The sequence below is a fragment of the Anas platyrhynchos genome, chromosome 22, assembly GCF_047663525.1.
Source record: "Anas platyrhynchos isolate ZD024472 breed Pekin duck chromosome 22, IASCAAS_PekinDuck_T2T, whole genome shotgun sequence".
Lineage (NCBI taxonomy): Eukaryota > Metazoa > Chordata > Aves > Anseriformes > Anatidae > Anas > Anas platyrhynchos.
The window spans coordinates 6166861-6183496 of NC_092608.1; the positions used below are offsets into that span (position 1 = coordinate 6166861).

General features: G+C 51.7%; 3 protein-coding genes across 6 annotated transcripts in view; 1 reads left to right on the top strand and 2 right to left on the bottom strand.

Moving 5' to 3' along the window:
* Positions 1–1173, bottom strand: part of VWA5B1 (von Willebrand factor A domain containing 5B1) — a 24932-nt gene extending 23759 nt beyond the window's left edge. Inside the window, exon 1 of the mRNA XM_038166736.2 lies at positions 922–1173. The gene's annotated coding sequence lies outside the window, so the exon portion shown is untranslated. The remainder of the gene's footprint in view (positions 1–921) is intronic.
* On the top strand, positions 270–11521 carry LOC101805188 (ATP-dependent RNA helicase DDX19B). Its single transcript, XM_038166521.2, has 12 exons — positions 270–427; positions 958–1006; positions 1429–1482; positions 2295–2430; positions 4207–4299; positions 4879–4981; positions 5724–5838; positions 6402–6579; positions 7029–7266; positions 8242–8404; positions 8861–9052; positions 9630–11521. Exons 1-12 carry the CDS (start codon positions 371–373, stop codon positions 9689–9691), a joined length of 1440 nt encoding a protein of 479 aa, XP_038022449.1. The 5' UTR covers positions 270–370; the 3' UTR covers positions 9692–11521.
* Positions 11522–11677: 156 nt separating this feature from the next.
* UBXN10 (UBX domain protein 10) lies at positions 11678–15249 on the bottom strand. Of its 4 annotated transcripts, none has more exons than XM_027443215.3 (2): positions 15094–15249; positions 11678–13862 (listed from the first exon to the last, which is right to left on the bottom strand). In XM_027443215.3, exons 1-2 carry the CDS (start codon positions 15232–15234, stop codon positions 13002–13004), a joined length of 1002 nt encoding a protein of 333 aa, XP_027299016.3. In that variant the 5' UTR covers positions 15235–15249; the 3' UTR covers positions 11678–13001. The 4 variants fall into 4 exon arrangements, with proteins under 4 accessions (XP_027299016.3, XP_027299019.3, XP_027299020.3 ...); XM_027443218.3 differs by lacking the exon at positions 15094–15249 and adding an exon at positions 14625–14714; XM_027443219.3 differs by lacking the exon at positions 15094–15249 and adding an exon at positions 14384–14407.
* Between the last annotated feature and the right edge of the window lie 1387 nt (positions 15250–16636).

Here is a 16636-nt window from a genome sequence, read left to right on the forward strand (position 1 = left end):
TGCCCATACATGCTTGGGCTGACCCCAGCCCCATATGGGACCAGGACCCTTCCCATACAGAAGGCTCAGGCTGACCCCAACCCCACACAGGGACCAGCACCCTTCCCATACATCACCCTCAGCCTCACCCCATCCCCTCACCGCACCCTGGCAGCCCCATATCCCCCTATTCTCCCCTAATCTCCCCTATTCTCCCCTATTTTCCCTTTATTTCCCCCTTTTCCCCCTCAAATCCCCCGGAACCCGCGGTGGCGGAACGCCGCCCGCCCTGCCCGTGCAGCCGCCGGCCCTGAGGAGCGCGGCGCAGGCGCCCTCCCCTCGCCCGGCGCCATTGCGGCTGCTGGCGGCGAGGCCCCGGCCCGGCCCGGCCATGGCCACCGACTCGTGGGCCCTGGCCGTGGACGAGCAGGAGGCGGCGGCGGAGTCGGTGAGAGGCGGCCGGGATCGGGGAAGGGGAATGGGAATGGGAACGGGAACGGGGCCGGGAACGGGGCCCGGCAGCGCTGGGGGGCGGCCGCCGCCTCCTCGCAGGCAGCGCTGCAGGGACCCGATTCTCCCTTTTTTCCCCCCATTTTTCGGGTCGTTCGGTCGTGGGGTCGGCTCCTCAGGTTTTGGGGGCGATATATATAAATATATTTTTTCCTCTTTTCTCTACTTCCCCTTCATTCTTTCCCCTCAAGGTGCATCCAGGCGCTGCCTCAGCTCAGGGTCCTGCTGCCTCTCGGGCCCCACAAACGCCTTTTTTGCCCCCATTTCTGTGCCCTGTCTTCACGCCGTCCCGGCAGCGGAACAAGCCCTGTGCTGGGGACGCTCAGCCCCATCCTCATCCCCCATTCCCATCCTCATCCCCTGTCCCCATCCTTGTCCCCTATCCCCGTCCTCAGCCCCTTGGATTTGGGGTTTCAACACCCCCGTCCTCACCAGGGTCCTGACGCCGCTGTTTTTCCTCGCCCACAGCTCAGCAGCTTGCACCTGAAGGAGGAGAAAGCCAAGCCGGATTCCAACGGTGAGTTACACTCCCTGTGGCGGTCTCACCACGTTCCTGTTAGGAGCAGAACCCCTCAGGGACAGAGGGGACGACCCTGAAGATGGTGGAGTCCGAGCCGAGCAGCACCCTGCAGTCAAGAAACTGCAGGAAAAAAAACAAACCAGAAAGCTAAGATTGCTCAGCCAGTCACAATGATTTAACTTTCCACCTCTTGAGCTTGCCCTGCTGGGCTAACTCTTTCTGCCTGGGTCTCGATGGCAAAATTTCGTGGTGTGTTTGGCTTGGACCAGGCACCAGCATCAGTTTGGCTGCACAAAGCAAGCTCTGCTCGGTTTTCTTGCTTCACAGCCACGGGGCTGTTTGCCGAGCTGCTCTGCAGCTTTTCTGCAGAATTCCAAACCTAAATCCCCTAAATCCCACTCCCCTCTCTTTGAATTCAGGTGCTGTCGTCAAGGTGGACGACAACGTTGAGAAGACAGAGGATGAGGAGAAAGGTGGGTGCTGGTCGGGTGAATGGTGAGGCACGTGGAAAGAGATTTGTTTCCTGTGTACCTAAAGTGAGTCCACCTTATGTCCCAGGGTGGATGATCTTGGCTCCTGCCCCAAGGACCTAGTTGTAAATTTTAAAGCCGTTGGGTTCTGTAATAACTTGGGGGACTCCTGGGTTAGAGTGGAGAGAGGTGAATTTCTGAAGCAACTGCATTTCAGCATTTCTGAAATGGTTGTTAAGGGGTGGGGGACGGCCCTAAATCCTTCAGAAGGTGCCTTATGAGAAGCTCACTTTAGAGGACAGACTCGTGAGGAAAACCGCAAAGTGCAGCAACTTCACCTTTGGTTTTGATCTCACGTATCCTTAGCCCTTAGAGTGTTCCAGCCCTGGAATCTTGAAATGCCGTTTGTCCTCAAACCTTCCTTAAAAGGAAAAGAAAACAGAAACAAAAAGGTGTCTGCCCACAGGTGGCAGTGGGGCTTTTGGCCCTGTCCCACCTCGCAGTTAGGTGCTGAGCTGCGGGCTCTGAAACCTGCAGCTTAACAAACAGAGCTCGTGTGTGTTCAGGTTCCCCCCTGGCCTTAAAACTGAGCCTGCTTTTCTTTACCTTCCTGAATACTGTGGGGGGTGCCTCGACAGACATTTCATTTGGGAAATTGGGGCTCTGTCACGGTTTTGTTCCCTACCAGGGAGTTTGGGTATTTCTGGGGCTGGGTGCAGCGCATCCTTTCCGACCGGCCGTGCCGCGTTTCAGCGGGAGCAGGGGCTGAAACAGGCCCTGACCGTTTTCCCACCTCCTTTTTTTTTTTTTGACAGAGGACAGAGCCACCCAGTCCTTGCTCAACAAGCTGATCCGCAGCAACCTGGTGGACACCACCAACCAGGTGGAGGTGCTGCAGAGGGACCCCACCTCGCCGCTCTACTCCGTCAAGTCTTTCGAGGAGCTGCGCCTGTAAGTGCTGTCAGCTCGGGGCTGTGGGGCCGGTGGTGGTGCCAGGAGCTCCTCTGCACTGAGCTGAAGAGCAGAAGGGTTGAACGGGCTCCCCTGTGGCTGTTTTGCAGCTCGTTATTTGGCCCCCACGGTTGGGGGGAGTGTTGAGCTCAGCAGGGGCAGCTTTGAGGAGCCTGTGAGAACAGATGCGAGTCTGGAGCCCACCAGATGGTTGTGGGCTCTCCTCGTGCCCTGTTAGATTTCCTGGCTGCCTCAGACCACTGAAAAGTGCACAGGCTTCTGGTTTAAGTTCCTGCAAATTTGTGTTTAAGATATCTCTGAACCAGCTCCTGTTCCTGTTCTTGGGTTATTTGGGGAGATCCAGCAGCAAACAGCACAAGGGTGCTTGCCTTTCCTCTGCCAGAGCTCTGGGTTTCCAACGATCTCAGGGACATTCGTAGCTGAATGTCTCCCAAAAAACTGAGAGCCTGTGGTGCCCTTTAGACTCATTCCCATCTCTCAGAAGGCAAACAATCCCGGGGAGTTAATGACAGGGGCAAGCAGACTAATTGAGCCGTCGCGTTACGAGGCGGTGTATCCTTGGCAACTGTGGCGGAGCCGGGCTCTGTCCTTGCTGCTGAGCAGCACAAGGTTATGTTTCAAAGGGCTTTTGTTCGAGCCATCCCCTGAAAGTAATACGGGCTTTTTAAAAAGCGTGTTGTGCTGAGTGGGGAGTGCTCAACAGGAGGAAACGGTGGGCAGGAAAAGAGTAACCTGCCTGGAGTGGAAAGTGCTCGCTTCTTGACAGCACTTCAGTGAGCGCCTGGAGGCTGGCGGTGAGTCTGCTGACACCATGAGCTGAATTTTGGGTTGTTCTCGAATCCCCTTGGCTACACAAGCACCAGCTGAGACTACAAAACTCCCCTGAAGAAAGATCAGTGTGAGTGTTTGAGGACTGGCGGTGTTGCTACACCCCTGGGTTGTAGCGACAGAGGCTGCTTGGCTGAATACTCAGGTCTTGAAGGAGCGACCGTTTTGGTGCTGAGGTCTGAGGAGGAGGGATTGCCCTAAAGGCCAGGATTAATGGTCTCTACCCCACAATCCCTGGGCTTGTCTGAAAAGCTGCTTTAGAACATGCGAGAAGCCCAGCAGAAGCCTCTGGAGCTGCAAAACAAAGTTTTCCCTGCAGTGTGAAAGGCAGGCGTGCAGCTTGACGTAGTAAACTGAGCTGGTTTGGGTTTTTTTTTTTGAAGCTTCTGTTCCAAGCAGCACTGAGCTCTCCCTTGCTGCTGCAGCTTCCTGGTGCCTGTCGCAGTCACTCACCTGTGGGATCACAACGGGCCCGCAGAGCCTGGCAGCTCTGGGTCCAGCTGTAAGGGTTTTTCTTGCATTTTTTGTCCACAAATGAAATCCAAGTGGATTTTAATAGCCTGCAGCAGAATAGCAGCGTGGTGCTGCTTCTGTATCTGAGTGGGAAACGTGAACTTTTTTGGCATTTCTGCTCAGCTGGAGAAACACCTAAATTTCCACAGGTAACAAGGTGTGAACAGGGAAGTTTTTTCTGATAAGCCCACAGCTTCACAGCAGTTAAGAGCGTAATGTTCTCAAAAATAAACAAAAATAAAGAGATCATATGGCTGGAATAATGGTTAGAGGCCCCTGGCCAGCTGTGGTGTTGTGCTGACCTCGGTGAGATGAACGCTGAGCCACCCTTGTTCGGTTCTACCCAAATCCTGCCTGCTGGAAGAGGTTTGAAGGCAAAGCTTAAAAGAAAACCTCTGTTTTCTCTGTTTTCAGGAAACCGCAGCTCCTGCAAGGAGTTTATGCCATGGGCTTCAACAGACCATCAAAAATACAAGAGAACGCCCTGCCCATGATGCTTGCTGAACCGTACGTACACGTGCCTGCTGTGCCCTGTCAGCAGAGGAAGGAGTTGAAAGGCCTGATGTGCCGTGGGATGGGAGGGTGGGGAAGGGCTCCCCAACCCCAGTATTTCTGGTGTGACAGCTGCCTTGGGTTTTTCCTTTGCCTGGAGCTGCTCCTGGTAAATCCAGGGAGAAATAAAGCTGCTAGAGAGCACGGCTCCAGCAGTCTGGGCTGGGGGGGGGGGGTTGTTGAGGTGCTGCATCGTCTGCTGGGCAGGCTTTCCCTGCGCTGCAAGGTGGGAAGTACTGAAACACCAGGGGGAGATGTGCATAATGCAAAAGTCCTGCCAGAGAACAGCAGTTTTCCTCCAAAATCTCCATAACTAGGAGGTCACTTGGGCTGAAAGAGAGTTGGTAGGGGGTAGAAACCAACTTCTGCTCCACGGTGGGCACACACGCAGCGCGGTGATGCATCTAACAGCTGTTGAAGTGGTTAAGCCTGCACTCGCTGCATCTTCTTTGTCGTCCAGCATTGCTGGGTGGCTCGTTTGGTTGGGCTGGTGTTTAACAGGCTGGTGTTTAACTCTGCCCTTTGTCGCTGCAGCCCACAGAATTTGATCGCGCAGTCTCAGTCCGGTACTGGCAAGACGGCTGCCTTCGTCCTCGCCATGCTCAGCCGCGTCGAACCCGGGAACAAGTACCCACAGGTAACTTCTCTGGTTCTGTGGGGCTTTGGGGTGGTGCAGGGCCACCTCATAAGGAGGCTGGACTTCTCTCAGGGCCTCGGAGAGCAAATTCTTGGCTTGCTGAACCTGTCCCTGCAGTGCTCTTTCTGTAAACAGCTCAGCAGGGGCTGGCAGCGTGGGCAGCCTTTAGGTGTGGATTTAGCTGACAGCTTCCTCCTGACACTCCCTCCCTTTTGTTGGTCTGGATGCCGTTGTCCTGTGAGGAGTTGCCATTCTGGGAGGAAGTAAATCAGAGAAAATCTGCAGGCTGAGAGGGGTTGAGGAAGTGTAATTTGAGATGGAAGAGAAGAGAGCTGTGACAGTAGGGCAGACAGTGCCTGGAAAGGGACTTTTTAAACCCAATATCCTTAGAAGATAGTTGAGCACTGTTACCAAGGCCAGGATTCTTTCCTTAAAAAATGCTGTTCTTAAAGGTGGTAGATTCCTTGTTACTACTATCCATGCTTGTCCCCGAGCAGACAATCTGTATTCTCAGGTCTTAAAAAGCAGAACAGAACACAGCGAGCCAGTCACCAAGTGACTGTAACACATAAACTCCTTGCCATAGTTTCAGAATGCAGAACTGGATAGGTTTTCACAAACAGGTGAAAAACCTCACATGTTTGCCCTCTGTAGAACTCCAATTAGGGTTTTTAAAAGCAGGTGTTGTAGTGTTGCCCAGGGCAGTGGTCGTCTCACACTCGTTATTCCTCTGTCCCTCCAGTGTTTGTGCCTTTCCCCAACATACGAGCTGGCACTTCAGACGGGAAAAGTGATCGAACAGATGGGAAAGTTTTACCCAGAGCTGAAGCTCGCGTATGCTGTGCGAGGCAATAAATGTGAGTAAGGTGGAACACCACCAACAGGCTGCAAATGAAAAAATGGGGCTGCAATACAGCATGGGAATGTAACGCTTTTAAAACATGCAAATCAGTCTTCTGGGCTCAGTATTAGATGTGAGCGCTGCCAAGTCCTGTTCTCACCAGTATCAGGCCTGTACCGAGTACAGATTTGAAGCAATGGGAATTCACCTAGAGGGGGGCACTGGGGCAGTGCTGAATGTTTTTGGCTTTACCACGATTTCTTCCTTAACGCAACCTCAGCTAAATACAAAGAGTTGTATTGAGCTGCTCATGCAGTCTGGAGATGCAGTCTAACAGCTGAATTAAAAGAATTGTGCTGACTGTTAAATCTTTCAAACCAGAATGAAGCAGTGGGGCCTGTATGCTTCACACACTCGCTTTCTCACCTGTGAAGGGACACACAGCACTAGCACAGCCAGCCTTTCAGCTACGTGTACCAGTCAAATGGTGAAATAGGCTAGTTTGGAGAGGGAGAGGGGGCAGAGCGTTTCGCTGTCTGCACAGCCACCTTGTGAACGATTTCCTTTGTGTCTTGGCAGTGGAGAGAGGTCAGAAGATCTCTGAGCAGATTGTAATCGGCACGCCTGGCACTGTGCTGGACTGGTGCTCCAAGCTGAAATTCATAGACCCCAAGAAAATCAAGGTGTTTGTCTTAGACGAGGCTGATGTGATGATAGCAACCCAGGGCCATCAGGATCAGAGCATTCGCATTCAGAGGTAAGGACTTGATGAATGTTGCTTCGGGTAGGGAGGAAACTATTTCTTCCTCTGAATGATAGCTAGTTTGTAACTTCGGGACAGTGGGGCTATGTTCTTGCCTGGTGTCTTTCCTGAGAAAGCAACAAGATTAAAACGATATATTTAGCTGTAATTCTAATGGCTAGTGGAGGCGGAATGTCAGGGGATGACAAGCAGTTTAATTTTCTCGGAGAATAAAACGTCTGTCCCTGGAGTAAGGCTTATTCATTTTTAAGAATATGGGTCTGGATGCCTCCCTTCCATGGGGAAATGATCAGGTGTTGGTGAGAAAAGCACGAGCCTTGGCAGCCGTAGAAATGGCTCTGAGGATATTGTTCTGCCTTGCCCGGGACATGAATCCCGTCAGGGTGTCACAGGGCCACGGTGTTGTTGCGTGGGGACCCTGCCCATTTTGCCTTCTCTTGCAGGATGCTCCCCAGGGACTGCCAGATGCTTCTGTTTTCAGCAACTTTTGAGGATTCCGTGTGGAAGTTTGCTCAAAAAGTTGTTCCTGACCCAAACATTATCAAGCTGAAGCGAGAAGAGGAGACGCTGGACACTATTAAGCAGTATTATGTTCTGTGCAATAACAGAGATGAGAAGTTCCAGGCTCTCTGTAATATCTATGGCGCTATCACCATTGCCCAGGCCATGATCTTCTGCCACGTGAGTCCTTTTGGGGAATGTTAGTCCCAAGAACCTTGTTAGTATCTGTTGGTGCTAAAAATCTTGCTCTTTTTTTTTTTCAAAAGGTAACCAAGGAGACAGATTGCTCTTTTCTTTGGCTTTTCTGGCTGCTTCTTTGAGTGATATCCTGATTTCACTCAAAGAAATGGCTAATCCACAATGGCCATTTTTATTCTTGAAGTCTTCTGAAGCAAAGATCAGAGTAATGCAGCGTATTCCAAGACAATATTGGTCAGAACTACAGAAAAAAAAAAGTGAGGTTGGCAGGTGGATAAAACCACAGTAGAGTGAGGGATGGGAAAGTCTTGAGGTTCATCTGATACAGTTTTTTCTCTAACCCCATTTCCCTCTGGTAATGGGCTGTTACACAGCTGGGATCTCTCCGGGCATTACACCGAGGCTTTTTCTTTTTTATGGAAGACGCTGATCTTAGAAAAACAGTGCAGATAGCACCAGCTGAGCCCCATAAAGCTTGCTCAGATAGGATAAAACCTGTATCTGGAGACTGCTGCAGCAGTTTGCTTTTACGCTATCTTGGGATGTCAGACACAGAGCTTGGAAAAACAACATCACTGGAAACAGTTTAATGTATCTTGGTGTAGAGCCTCTGTGGGGCTTCACAGCTTCGTTCTGCCCAAACCCCGTCGCTTTCCAAGCTGAGTTGTTTTGTTTTCTTGACAATGGTCCTGAGACTTTAGTGCACATATGTAATGCCAGTCTCCTCATAGAGTGAAAACTGAGGAGCAGAGCACCAAAAAAACACGTACAGGGGTCCCTGCGGTGGCAGATGCCTGTTTCCCTATGTCTGATACGAGAGCTGGGAGCCCAGACTGGGACAGAGAGGGGGCACAGCAGCTGTGGAACTTCCAGTCTAGCCAGGAGAGGCTTTTTCATTTCCTACAACATTGAAACTTCCCCCCCAAAGACACCCCTCTCTCTCTCTCTCTGTTTCAGACTCGGAAGACGGCTGGCTGGCTGGCGGCAGAGCTGTCGAAGGAAGGCCACCAGGTGGCATTGCTCAGTGGGGAAATGATGGTGGAGCAGCGAGCAGCAGTCATAGAGCGCTTCCGAGAGGGCAAAGAGAAGGTGCTGGTGACCACGAACGTCTGCGCCAGAGGTAGGGCATGGCAGATGTTATAAATGGGGTCTCAAGTCAACACAATATGTGAAAAAGCAAAGCTGCTGAAAGGAGGAGGAATCCTCAGGTGCTGGATAAACCTGAGCAGCTCAGGCTGTTTTTCTGTTCGCCGCTTCAGTGGGATTCTCTGGTGTGGTCACTAGATGGCTAGATGTCAAACCACCCCGTAATTACCCCAGGGAGAAGATCTGTTTACAGTTAGCACTTGTAGGTTCCGTGTTCCTTTGCCGCTTTTGGTGTTGCCTCAGAGTGTGAGACTGGTTTTTAAGTCTTTGCACAGGTTGGAGACAACAACGCAGCAGCTATGTGAAAGCAGCTGGAAGTTCAGCTGTTGAGCAACCTAGATATTTGATAAAAACGCACACAGGTTGGGCCAGAGGAGGCTGTTCCTGCTATGAAATACTTTAAATGGCATCTGATGCTTTCTTTTACCAGGGATTGATGTAGAGCAGGTCTCTGTTGTTATCAATTTTGACCTTCCTGTGGATAAAGATGGAAATCCTGATAACGAGACTTACCTGCACCGGATCGGGCGCACAGGTCGCTTTGGCAAGCGAGGACTGGCTATCAACATGGTGGACAGCAAGCACAGCATGAATATTCTCAACAGAATCCAGGAACACTTCAGTACGTACCCTCGGGCTTATTTCTCTCAAATTAGATGTTCCTGCAGAATTTTGGCTTGCTGTATACTGAGCAGGTCTGCCTAATGAATGTTTGTTGAGCCTTAAACTGCATGCAGAAGAGCACGAGCTGCGTTTTTGCATTGCAGTTGGCTCCAAAAGAAATATTTGGAAAAGAAACTGCACAACAAGCAGTACTTGTCCTCATACAAGAGGATAATGAGCTGTTACCACGGTATACTCTTTGTGAGAGCCACAGATTTTGTAGAGCAGCATGCAATAGGTGCCTCGCGAGTACCTAAATGTTACTTTCAGAGTTCTGAGCTGCTGCATGCAGCGTGAGCAGAACTAAGTTGTTTGTTTGCTGGTTACCTGGGTAGTCCGTAAAGTGGACATGTGGAGCTGGTAACGTATGAGTATCCTGCTGGGCCTTTGAGAAAAGAAAAAAAGTTTTATGTTGTAGTTTTAAAACCTGAGTGAATGTTTCGTGGATGAATCTACACTCAGGACGACCTGAAGAAAGCACCTTTCCCTCCCCTGCTCTGTGGTACAGTGCGTGACTTATTTCTCCTCTTTCACAGACAAAAAGATAAACAAATTGGACACTGACGACCTGGATGAAATCGAGAAGATAACTAACTGAAGTACAGCTGCTGGAACTGGTGTGTACCCTGCTGTGGAAGCTCTCCCACTACAATTGGATCAGCGTTCAGATTGGCATGCCTCTCAGCTAGTCCCGAAAAGGACTCCTAAGATATGAGTACACAAAAATTACCTCATTTTAAAAATTACAGTTGGACTTCAAAACGTGCAACTATGGGGAGGAAATGTTTACAGAAGCTTTTAACATTTCTTAGTCTAGCCTTAAAATGGAAAGATCTTTTGAATTCTAAGAAATAGACTTGCCAAAATTAGGCAATATGTAATTATCAAAAACTAGTCTGGGAAAAAAAAAGCTTTATTGCTTTTAATTGGAGTAAAGTTCAGCCTAAATGTGATCAGTTAAAATTCAGCAGCCAAAAAATAATAGACATGGGTTAAGAAAAAAAAAAAAAAAAGAAAAGCAAAACCAAGGCAGCTGTTTTTTGGCTAGAAACTCAACCTGTACAAAATAGGATGTCATTCTCTTTGGCATTCCTCTGAGCTCTTAAGACTCATTTCTGGCTTCCTGATGGATTTGCCCAGCTTTTTGTTAAGTAAATTGTCCAAAGGATGTCTCCAGTAGGTCAGACTCTCTAACACAGGTGCCGTGTTGCTTTTGCTGGGCGGTATTTTGTTTTACTTTGTCCTCGACTTGTTAGAATGGCCACTGCACGTAAAGCGGTGCGGTGGTGGCAGTGCTGAAGTAAGTACTCTAGAAGTTCATCTGAAGCGTTTAACCTTGCCAAACTATAGGTGGGTAGATGGGGAGGGAGGGACGGTGTGAAGGGAACTGTACTAATAGATTTGCTGAATAAATTCACCTCCGTACAATTCGAGTGTCCGCTGGGGTGGGGGTTGGTCACCTTCAGGCAGGCAGTGCCGGTTCTGAGATGCTGCTGCGAAGCTCTGGGTGAATCATGTACAGAACTGCTGGACTTCACTGACCAGTAACAGAATTATTTGTCTGGCTTAAAAAAAAAAATCGTAATAGCATGTAATGACCAAAAAAAAATACCTTTAGAACACCAAATTTACCTTTACAGGATGTTTCAGTATCAGAGTTTTGAGTTAAATTGCTCAGCCAAATTTCAGGGGGGGAAGCGCCTCCGCTTTCGTTGTGCTCGTAGTGCAGACAGGCAGGTCATCAGTCTCTCGCCCTAAGGTGATCCTCACCAGAGAAGGAATTCTTTGCGACTTCTGTGTGGCTTTTAGTTCGGTTGGGACCATTTTAGCGTGCACAGCTGAAAGCCTGCGGGTTGCTGCCCCAGCCTGGTTTCCAGGAGAAGGAGGCTCCTGACCTAGAACTTAGTGGTGCACAGCTCTTGGGGGGGGAAAATGGGACATGCGTGAGCAGCCATGGGCCTGCTACTCAGTGCAGGAATCACTTCAAAACAAATGTACAAATTGTAAATTTAACTAGGAATTTACTTTGCAATTTTGGCCATCATATTCTGTTCAAAGACAGGAACATGGATCCTTTTACCAAGTAAAAAAAGGCTCATTTAAAATGTACCTAAAATTTTAGGAAATTGTGCACCCTTTTATCAATTTGTATAAAGGCTTTAGCGGGAAAAAAAAAAAAAACTGTTAAAATTAAACTTTTTGTATTCTGGGGTGTATCTATTTTTATTCTGTTGGAAACCTATTTAAAGTGGCAGGTGAGTGAGTGCTTGCGTGCAGAGTGGAAGACATGTTTCAGTCACCTACTTTGGTAGTACAGCTGAATGACCTGGCGACAGCAGTGCATCGGGTTGAATTGTCACGGAAGCTGCTGCTGGTCCTGTGTGCTGTTTCTAATGTACTTTTAATTGGAATAAAGAACACGAACCGAGCGCTGCCTCAGCTCCTTTCTTGCTTGGACGCCTTTTTCTTGCTTCAAAGCCTCAGGTGAGGAGGGGCGCAGCCAGGAGGCCACGCTGCTCTCCCTCCTCCGGCGCTGTCTGCAGAGCGGGGTGAACATTTTCAGTTCCAGAGAAATCACTTTCAGTTCAACTTTTAGCCAAAACGGTTTTATTAGTTTTACTCACACACTATGAAAATATTCTGAAAGCAGAAACAATAAACATACATAAAATCAGGTGCCAGTCCCTGTGCGCTGACGCTAGTTTGTTCTCCCTGCGACCATCACTGGCGGTACCGGGAAATCCACATTTTTAAGGCTGGTTTAAGTGTGGTGACGTAGTGGCTGCTCAGCTTTCCTGCAAAACAGTCCTCTTCCTGACAGCAAGAGTGGTGGTTGTACTGATGTACATACACTGATGTAAAAAACCGTGGCTTTACCTCACAATATTCAAACCGTGTGGCTAGCTGCACATTTCTTTTTGTAACTATTGCCTTCAACCATCAGAATTTCCAACAGAAACCCATTTTTTCAGCACACACGCATTGTATTTACCCCCAAACCTGCCGAGTTACCCTGGCAGCCTTTAATGAACTCCCTCTGCAAGAGCCACAGCGGTTTGGTAACAACACGGTCTGCTGGGTGAGCAAAGTCCTCGGTCAAAACCAATTAATACTATGAACGAGCCAACACCCCCAGAGCAGCACCTGCTAGACTTGGAGACCACCTCGCTTCAGCATAAATGGAGTATTTTGCATCATCCCATCCTGACAACCACCTGCTCTTAGCTACAGGGTCACAGGAGCTGAATGAGAGAAGAAAAACGAAGGAGGAGGCCCTGCTGCTCAGTCAACGCAACCAAAAAGCAGCTATTTGTTCTTAAAGGGGTGATGTAGCCACACTTAAAAGCTGCGCGGAGGTTTTCCATCAGTAGCTGAGCCCTCACAGGCATGTTTTAATACTTGGCAACCATCTGCTAGCCCCAGCGCGTCCTTGCTGTTATTTTCAGGTGGTTTTAGGGTTTGACCTCAGCTACAGCCTCTCTTGAGGCGGCTGAGGCTGCCGAGGCTGTCGCTGAAGCTGCTGGAGACGACCACAGGGCAAACAAGTTCTGGTTCTGTCTTCCCAGATACGCCATCCCCGCTGGGAAGTGGCACCTTCCTGAAACAAACGACAAGGACACGGAAGAGGCCTCCTGCTCCGAGAAGAGAACAACCTCCAGAGACGAAAAATCAGCAGTTTCAGAAACCAAAAAGGCCAAAGGCTGGTGGCTGTTGAAGGAACTTGTAATCACACATATGGAAAAAAAAAAGATCTGTCAATAGGCAGCGGGTACATACATGCGAGGTGGGATTTCAACACGCAACCTTTAATGTACACGAGGCAGCTCCCAGGGAAGCTTTTGGAACTCAGCAAGCTCCAGAAGATGCTGCGGTGGCTGAGACACGAGGCATCCCGCCCTGAAGTGTGCCTACAGCTCTGCCTCGTGCCGCTCGGCCTGGCGGATGCACAGCACGGACCTGGGGAGGATCCCGCACTCCTGCAGGGTCCGGCTGAGGTCGGGGAAGCTGCGGCGCGGCACCTCCATGGTTTCGATGCTGCAGCGCTCGTATTTGGCCACCGTTTTCTGTTCCGCCACGCTCAGCACGGTCTGGAGGCTGTCTGTGGGCTTGAAGCAGTGCTCAAATCTCTGACCGGAGGGGGACCGAACGGCAAGCAGCAGCTGGGGCTCTTTTTGCAGCGCTTCTTCCAAACTTTGGGGTGACAACGAGGGGCTCCCCCGTCTCGTTTGCCCTCCCGGCTTCTCGGGGGGACGCTGAGCACACGAGCTGCCTTCACCAGGGATGTGAATTTCTGCCAGCCCGCTGGCAGATCCTCGTTCCCCAGAAGGAGCTGGGCTTTGCTGAGCACCCTCCTGCCCCCAGCTCGCCTCATGCTGGCCGCTCGGCTCTGCCACCGTGTCCTTTCTGCCGATGGAGGGGAGCACCCGGTACTTGTTGAGCGAGGAGGAGCTCCTCAGAGGCACTTGCTGCAGGAGCTTGGGGATCTCCTCCGGTGACACGTGGCTGGGTGGGAACGGCGGGTGCGTGGACGAGGCTCTGGGGCTGCTCCCAAACTCGTGGGGAGCTGCTGGTGACGGTGGCACTCTGCAGGGGAAGGCTCCGGAGTAACTGAAGGCCGACCTTGTGCGTCCCTTGGCAGATTTTGGCCGGGTGACATGCATGGCGGCGGCGGCTGGCTGAAAGAAAGGGGCTGCGGTGCTCGGAGGGACGTAGCAGTGAGCTGGTGCTGAGTTCAGAAGAGCTGCTGTGGCCATTGCTTCCCAGGACACCTGCAGGGAGGGCAGCAGAAGGAAAAGTTACAGGAACTGACCCGAAACCTATAGAATTTAACCTCCCTGTGGCTTTTATGCCAGGTGACATCCAATAACAGCAAAAATCCGGGGTGTTGTCTGCGTCCTGCGGTGTGCTAACGCCTGGTCACAAATCACCTCAAGTTTTTGAGGCTGAGGGCATTGGAAAGCTGCACCCTTCCCCCTGCAAAGGAAGTTTGTGATGGAAAGAGCAGAAGCATTTGCTGTCGAAACTAGAAACGAAGTGAAAACGGGAGATGAATGAGCTAAGCGTGCACCTGGCCCTTTTGCTGCTCCTGGGACGAAAAATTAAGTTCCTGCTCTGGACTTTCTGGTTACAACCGACTGCTTTGGGCATTTAAAAAAAAATCCCTGATGGTCTGATGGCACGCAGGAGGGAGGGAACAAGCTCTGTGGGAACACTGCAGCCGTGGCGGGTTTGTTTGGCCGTTCAGTGCCCTCCCCAGCCAGGGCTCCCACACAGCAGCACTGACTCTCACCCAGGCAACTGACCGCAGCCTCCTCGCACCCACACGGGGGGGTTTGGTTTACTAAACGCTGACACAAAAGCCCTGAGGCAGTGCAGAGGAATGCCTGAATGCGCTGCAGAGCTTACCGCACATCCCCTGTTGTGCTGGCAGCCTAAAGAACAAACCCCCGACCCACCCAAAGCCACCACGGTGGGATTCTCCTGAGCGAGGCTCTTTGACCCCCTCAGCACTGCACGTGCCAGAGGCTCACCGTGGTGCCAACACGGCACGCGGCACCTTTGGGTGCTGCTGAGAGAGGCTGGGACGGGGAAACCACAGAGCCCATGGAAGGGGAAGGTGGGGGGGGGGGGGGCAAAGCGCTGCAGTCCCACAGCACGGGGAGCAAGCAGCGGGCTCTGAGGGGGGTCAAGCCCCAGCCCCAGGTGTGCAGCCTGGCCTCAAGGTCCCAAATGAGCCCCAAGAGGCACCCAAAAAGCCATGAAATGGCCCCAAAAGGCCCCAAGGGGCCATAAAAGTCCCCCAAGAGGCCCTAAAAGGCCCCCACCAAGAGGCCCGAGGCCCCCAAAGGACCCGAAAAGGGCCCCAGGAGCCCCCCAAAGGGCCCCAATGACCCCAAGAGGTCGCAAAAGGGCTCTAAAAGGACCCAAGGCCCCCAAGAGACCCCCCAAAAAGCCCCAAAAGGGCCCCCCAAAAAGCCCCCCGTGCCGCCCGCCCCTCACCTGCCGCCCGCCGCCCAACACGGCCGCGTTGCCAAGGCGACCGCCCCACTTCCGGCCGCGCGCCGGGCCCCGCCCCGCTACCACAGAGAGGAGCGGCCGCTCTAGGCAGAGCGCCGCCTCCCGCGGTCCTCCCGGCGCCATGTCCCCGAAACCGCGCTGTTTAAACCCAAAAAGCGGCCCGCGGCTGAGAGCGCGGCGCTGAACCCTCCCTGTTGGTGCTCGGGATCGGGTTTTAACCCCCTTCCTTCTTGGTAGCAGCCTCACCTGAGTGAAACCAGGTGAATAAACACCAAACTGCCCAGTTCTCTTAAAAAAAATAAAAGTAAACAACAAACAAACAGCTAACAGAGCTAAAGCAACACACCGGGGGCTTTTTGGCTGAGAGCTGGCAGAGCCAGGCTGCAAATGGAAGCGGGCACGTCTCCTTTCAGAAAAGCAAGAAATGGGCAATAAATGAGGGGATAATACAGAAACTGCCTTGGGACACGTCACACGGGGCCATGCGGGACAGAAATGGGCACAAACTGGCCCAAAATGATGGTGTGGGTCTGATACGGGCTTCATTTATCGGGTGTCCCCATGTCCCTGTGTCTTGATGTCCCCGTGTCCCAGTGTCCCTGTGTCCCGGTGTCCCCATGTCCTGGTGTCCCAACCATTTCCAAGCCCGGAGCCAGGCTCCTCTCTGGGGTGGGACGAGAGGCAGCAGGGACACGGTGGCACGTGCAGGGTCCCTGGGACCCTCAGGAAGCCCCTGTGGTGCCGTGCGGGTGCTGGTGCATTAGCAGGGCTTGGATCGAGGGTGCCTCCATCCTCCTCTATTCTGTGATCCTCTGAATACAAAACATGTGACCCTTTTTTTTTTTTGTTATGTCCAAATTTCCTTAGAAGCATGTTTAATTACCAAGGGTGGAGCTGTGCATACACACGCCGATAGCGCCCGCTTGTATGGCTGTTTGCTCTGGGCCCCATGGCTTCTCCGAAGCGATAGCCGCCTTTGTTCCTTATCTCCTCCGGCGCTCGGCCTCCCTTTGCATCATGTCTCAGGCGCGGTGATTCAATGACCTGTGCTTGAAAGGCATCTCAGGTGGGGCTTTCATGGTGCTCCCAGCCTGCTTGGCTGATGATCTCATTTCACAGACCCTTTGCCCATGCATGGGAAGCCCAAGGGTCTCCTGTGCCCTGATGTCAGGACAGGAAAACCATAAAAAATAAAAATAAAAAAAAAAACCTCTGCCCTGCCAGATATTCACCTTCTGGGCATAAATCACTTGTGTCCCGTCTCTCCAGCCACCTAACCCCATGGTGGTGATCTTCGTGCCTGCCTGGAGAGCAGAAGCATCGTTTCAGAGGGAGCACTGCGGCCGCCTGGGTTTCGTGTAAGGGGGGAGGACAAGGAGCCTCTGAGCGATGCACGGACCGAGGAGGGGGTGGACCTCTCCCCTCTCCATCTATATAAAGCAAACCCGTGAAGCCTCGGCTCTGCAGGGTAAGGAGGGTGGGATTTTATTGCCTTCTTACTTCAACAGCCCCAGGGAGCTGCTCG

Excerpts from the sequence above, each read along its gene's own strand:
- UBXN10 (XM_027443215.3), bottom strand. The coding sequence starts at position 15,234 with ATGGCGCCGGGAGGACCGCGGGAGGCGGCGCTCTGCCTAGAGCGGCCG. Across the intron at positions 13,863-15,093 it reads TGTTGGGCGGCGGGCGGCAG|GTGTCCTGGGAAGCAATGGC; the intron begins GTGAGGGGCGGG and ends CCCTCCCTGCAG.
- LOC101805188 (XM_038166521.2), top strand. The coding sequence starts at position 371 with ATGGCCACCGACTCGTGGGCCCTGGCCGTGGACGAGCAGGAGGCGGCG. Across the intron at positions 4,982-5,723 it reads CCGGGAACAAGTACCCACAG|TGTTTGTGCCTTTCCCCAAC; the intron begins GTAACTTCTCTG and ends CTGTCCCTCCAG. Across the intron at positions 8,405-8,860 it reads CACGAACGTCTGCGCCAGAG|GGATTGATGTAGAGCAGGTC; the intron begins GTAGGGCATGGC and ends TTCTTTTACCAG.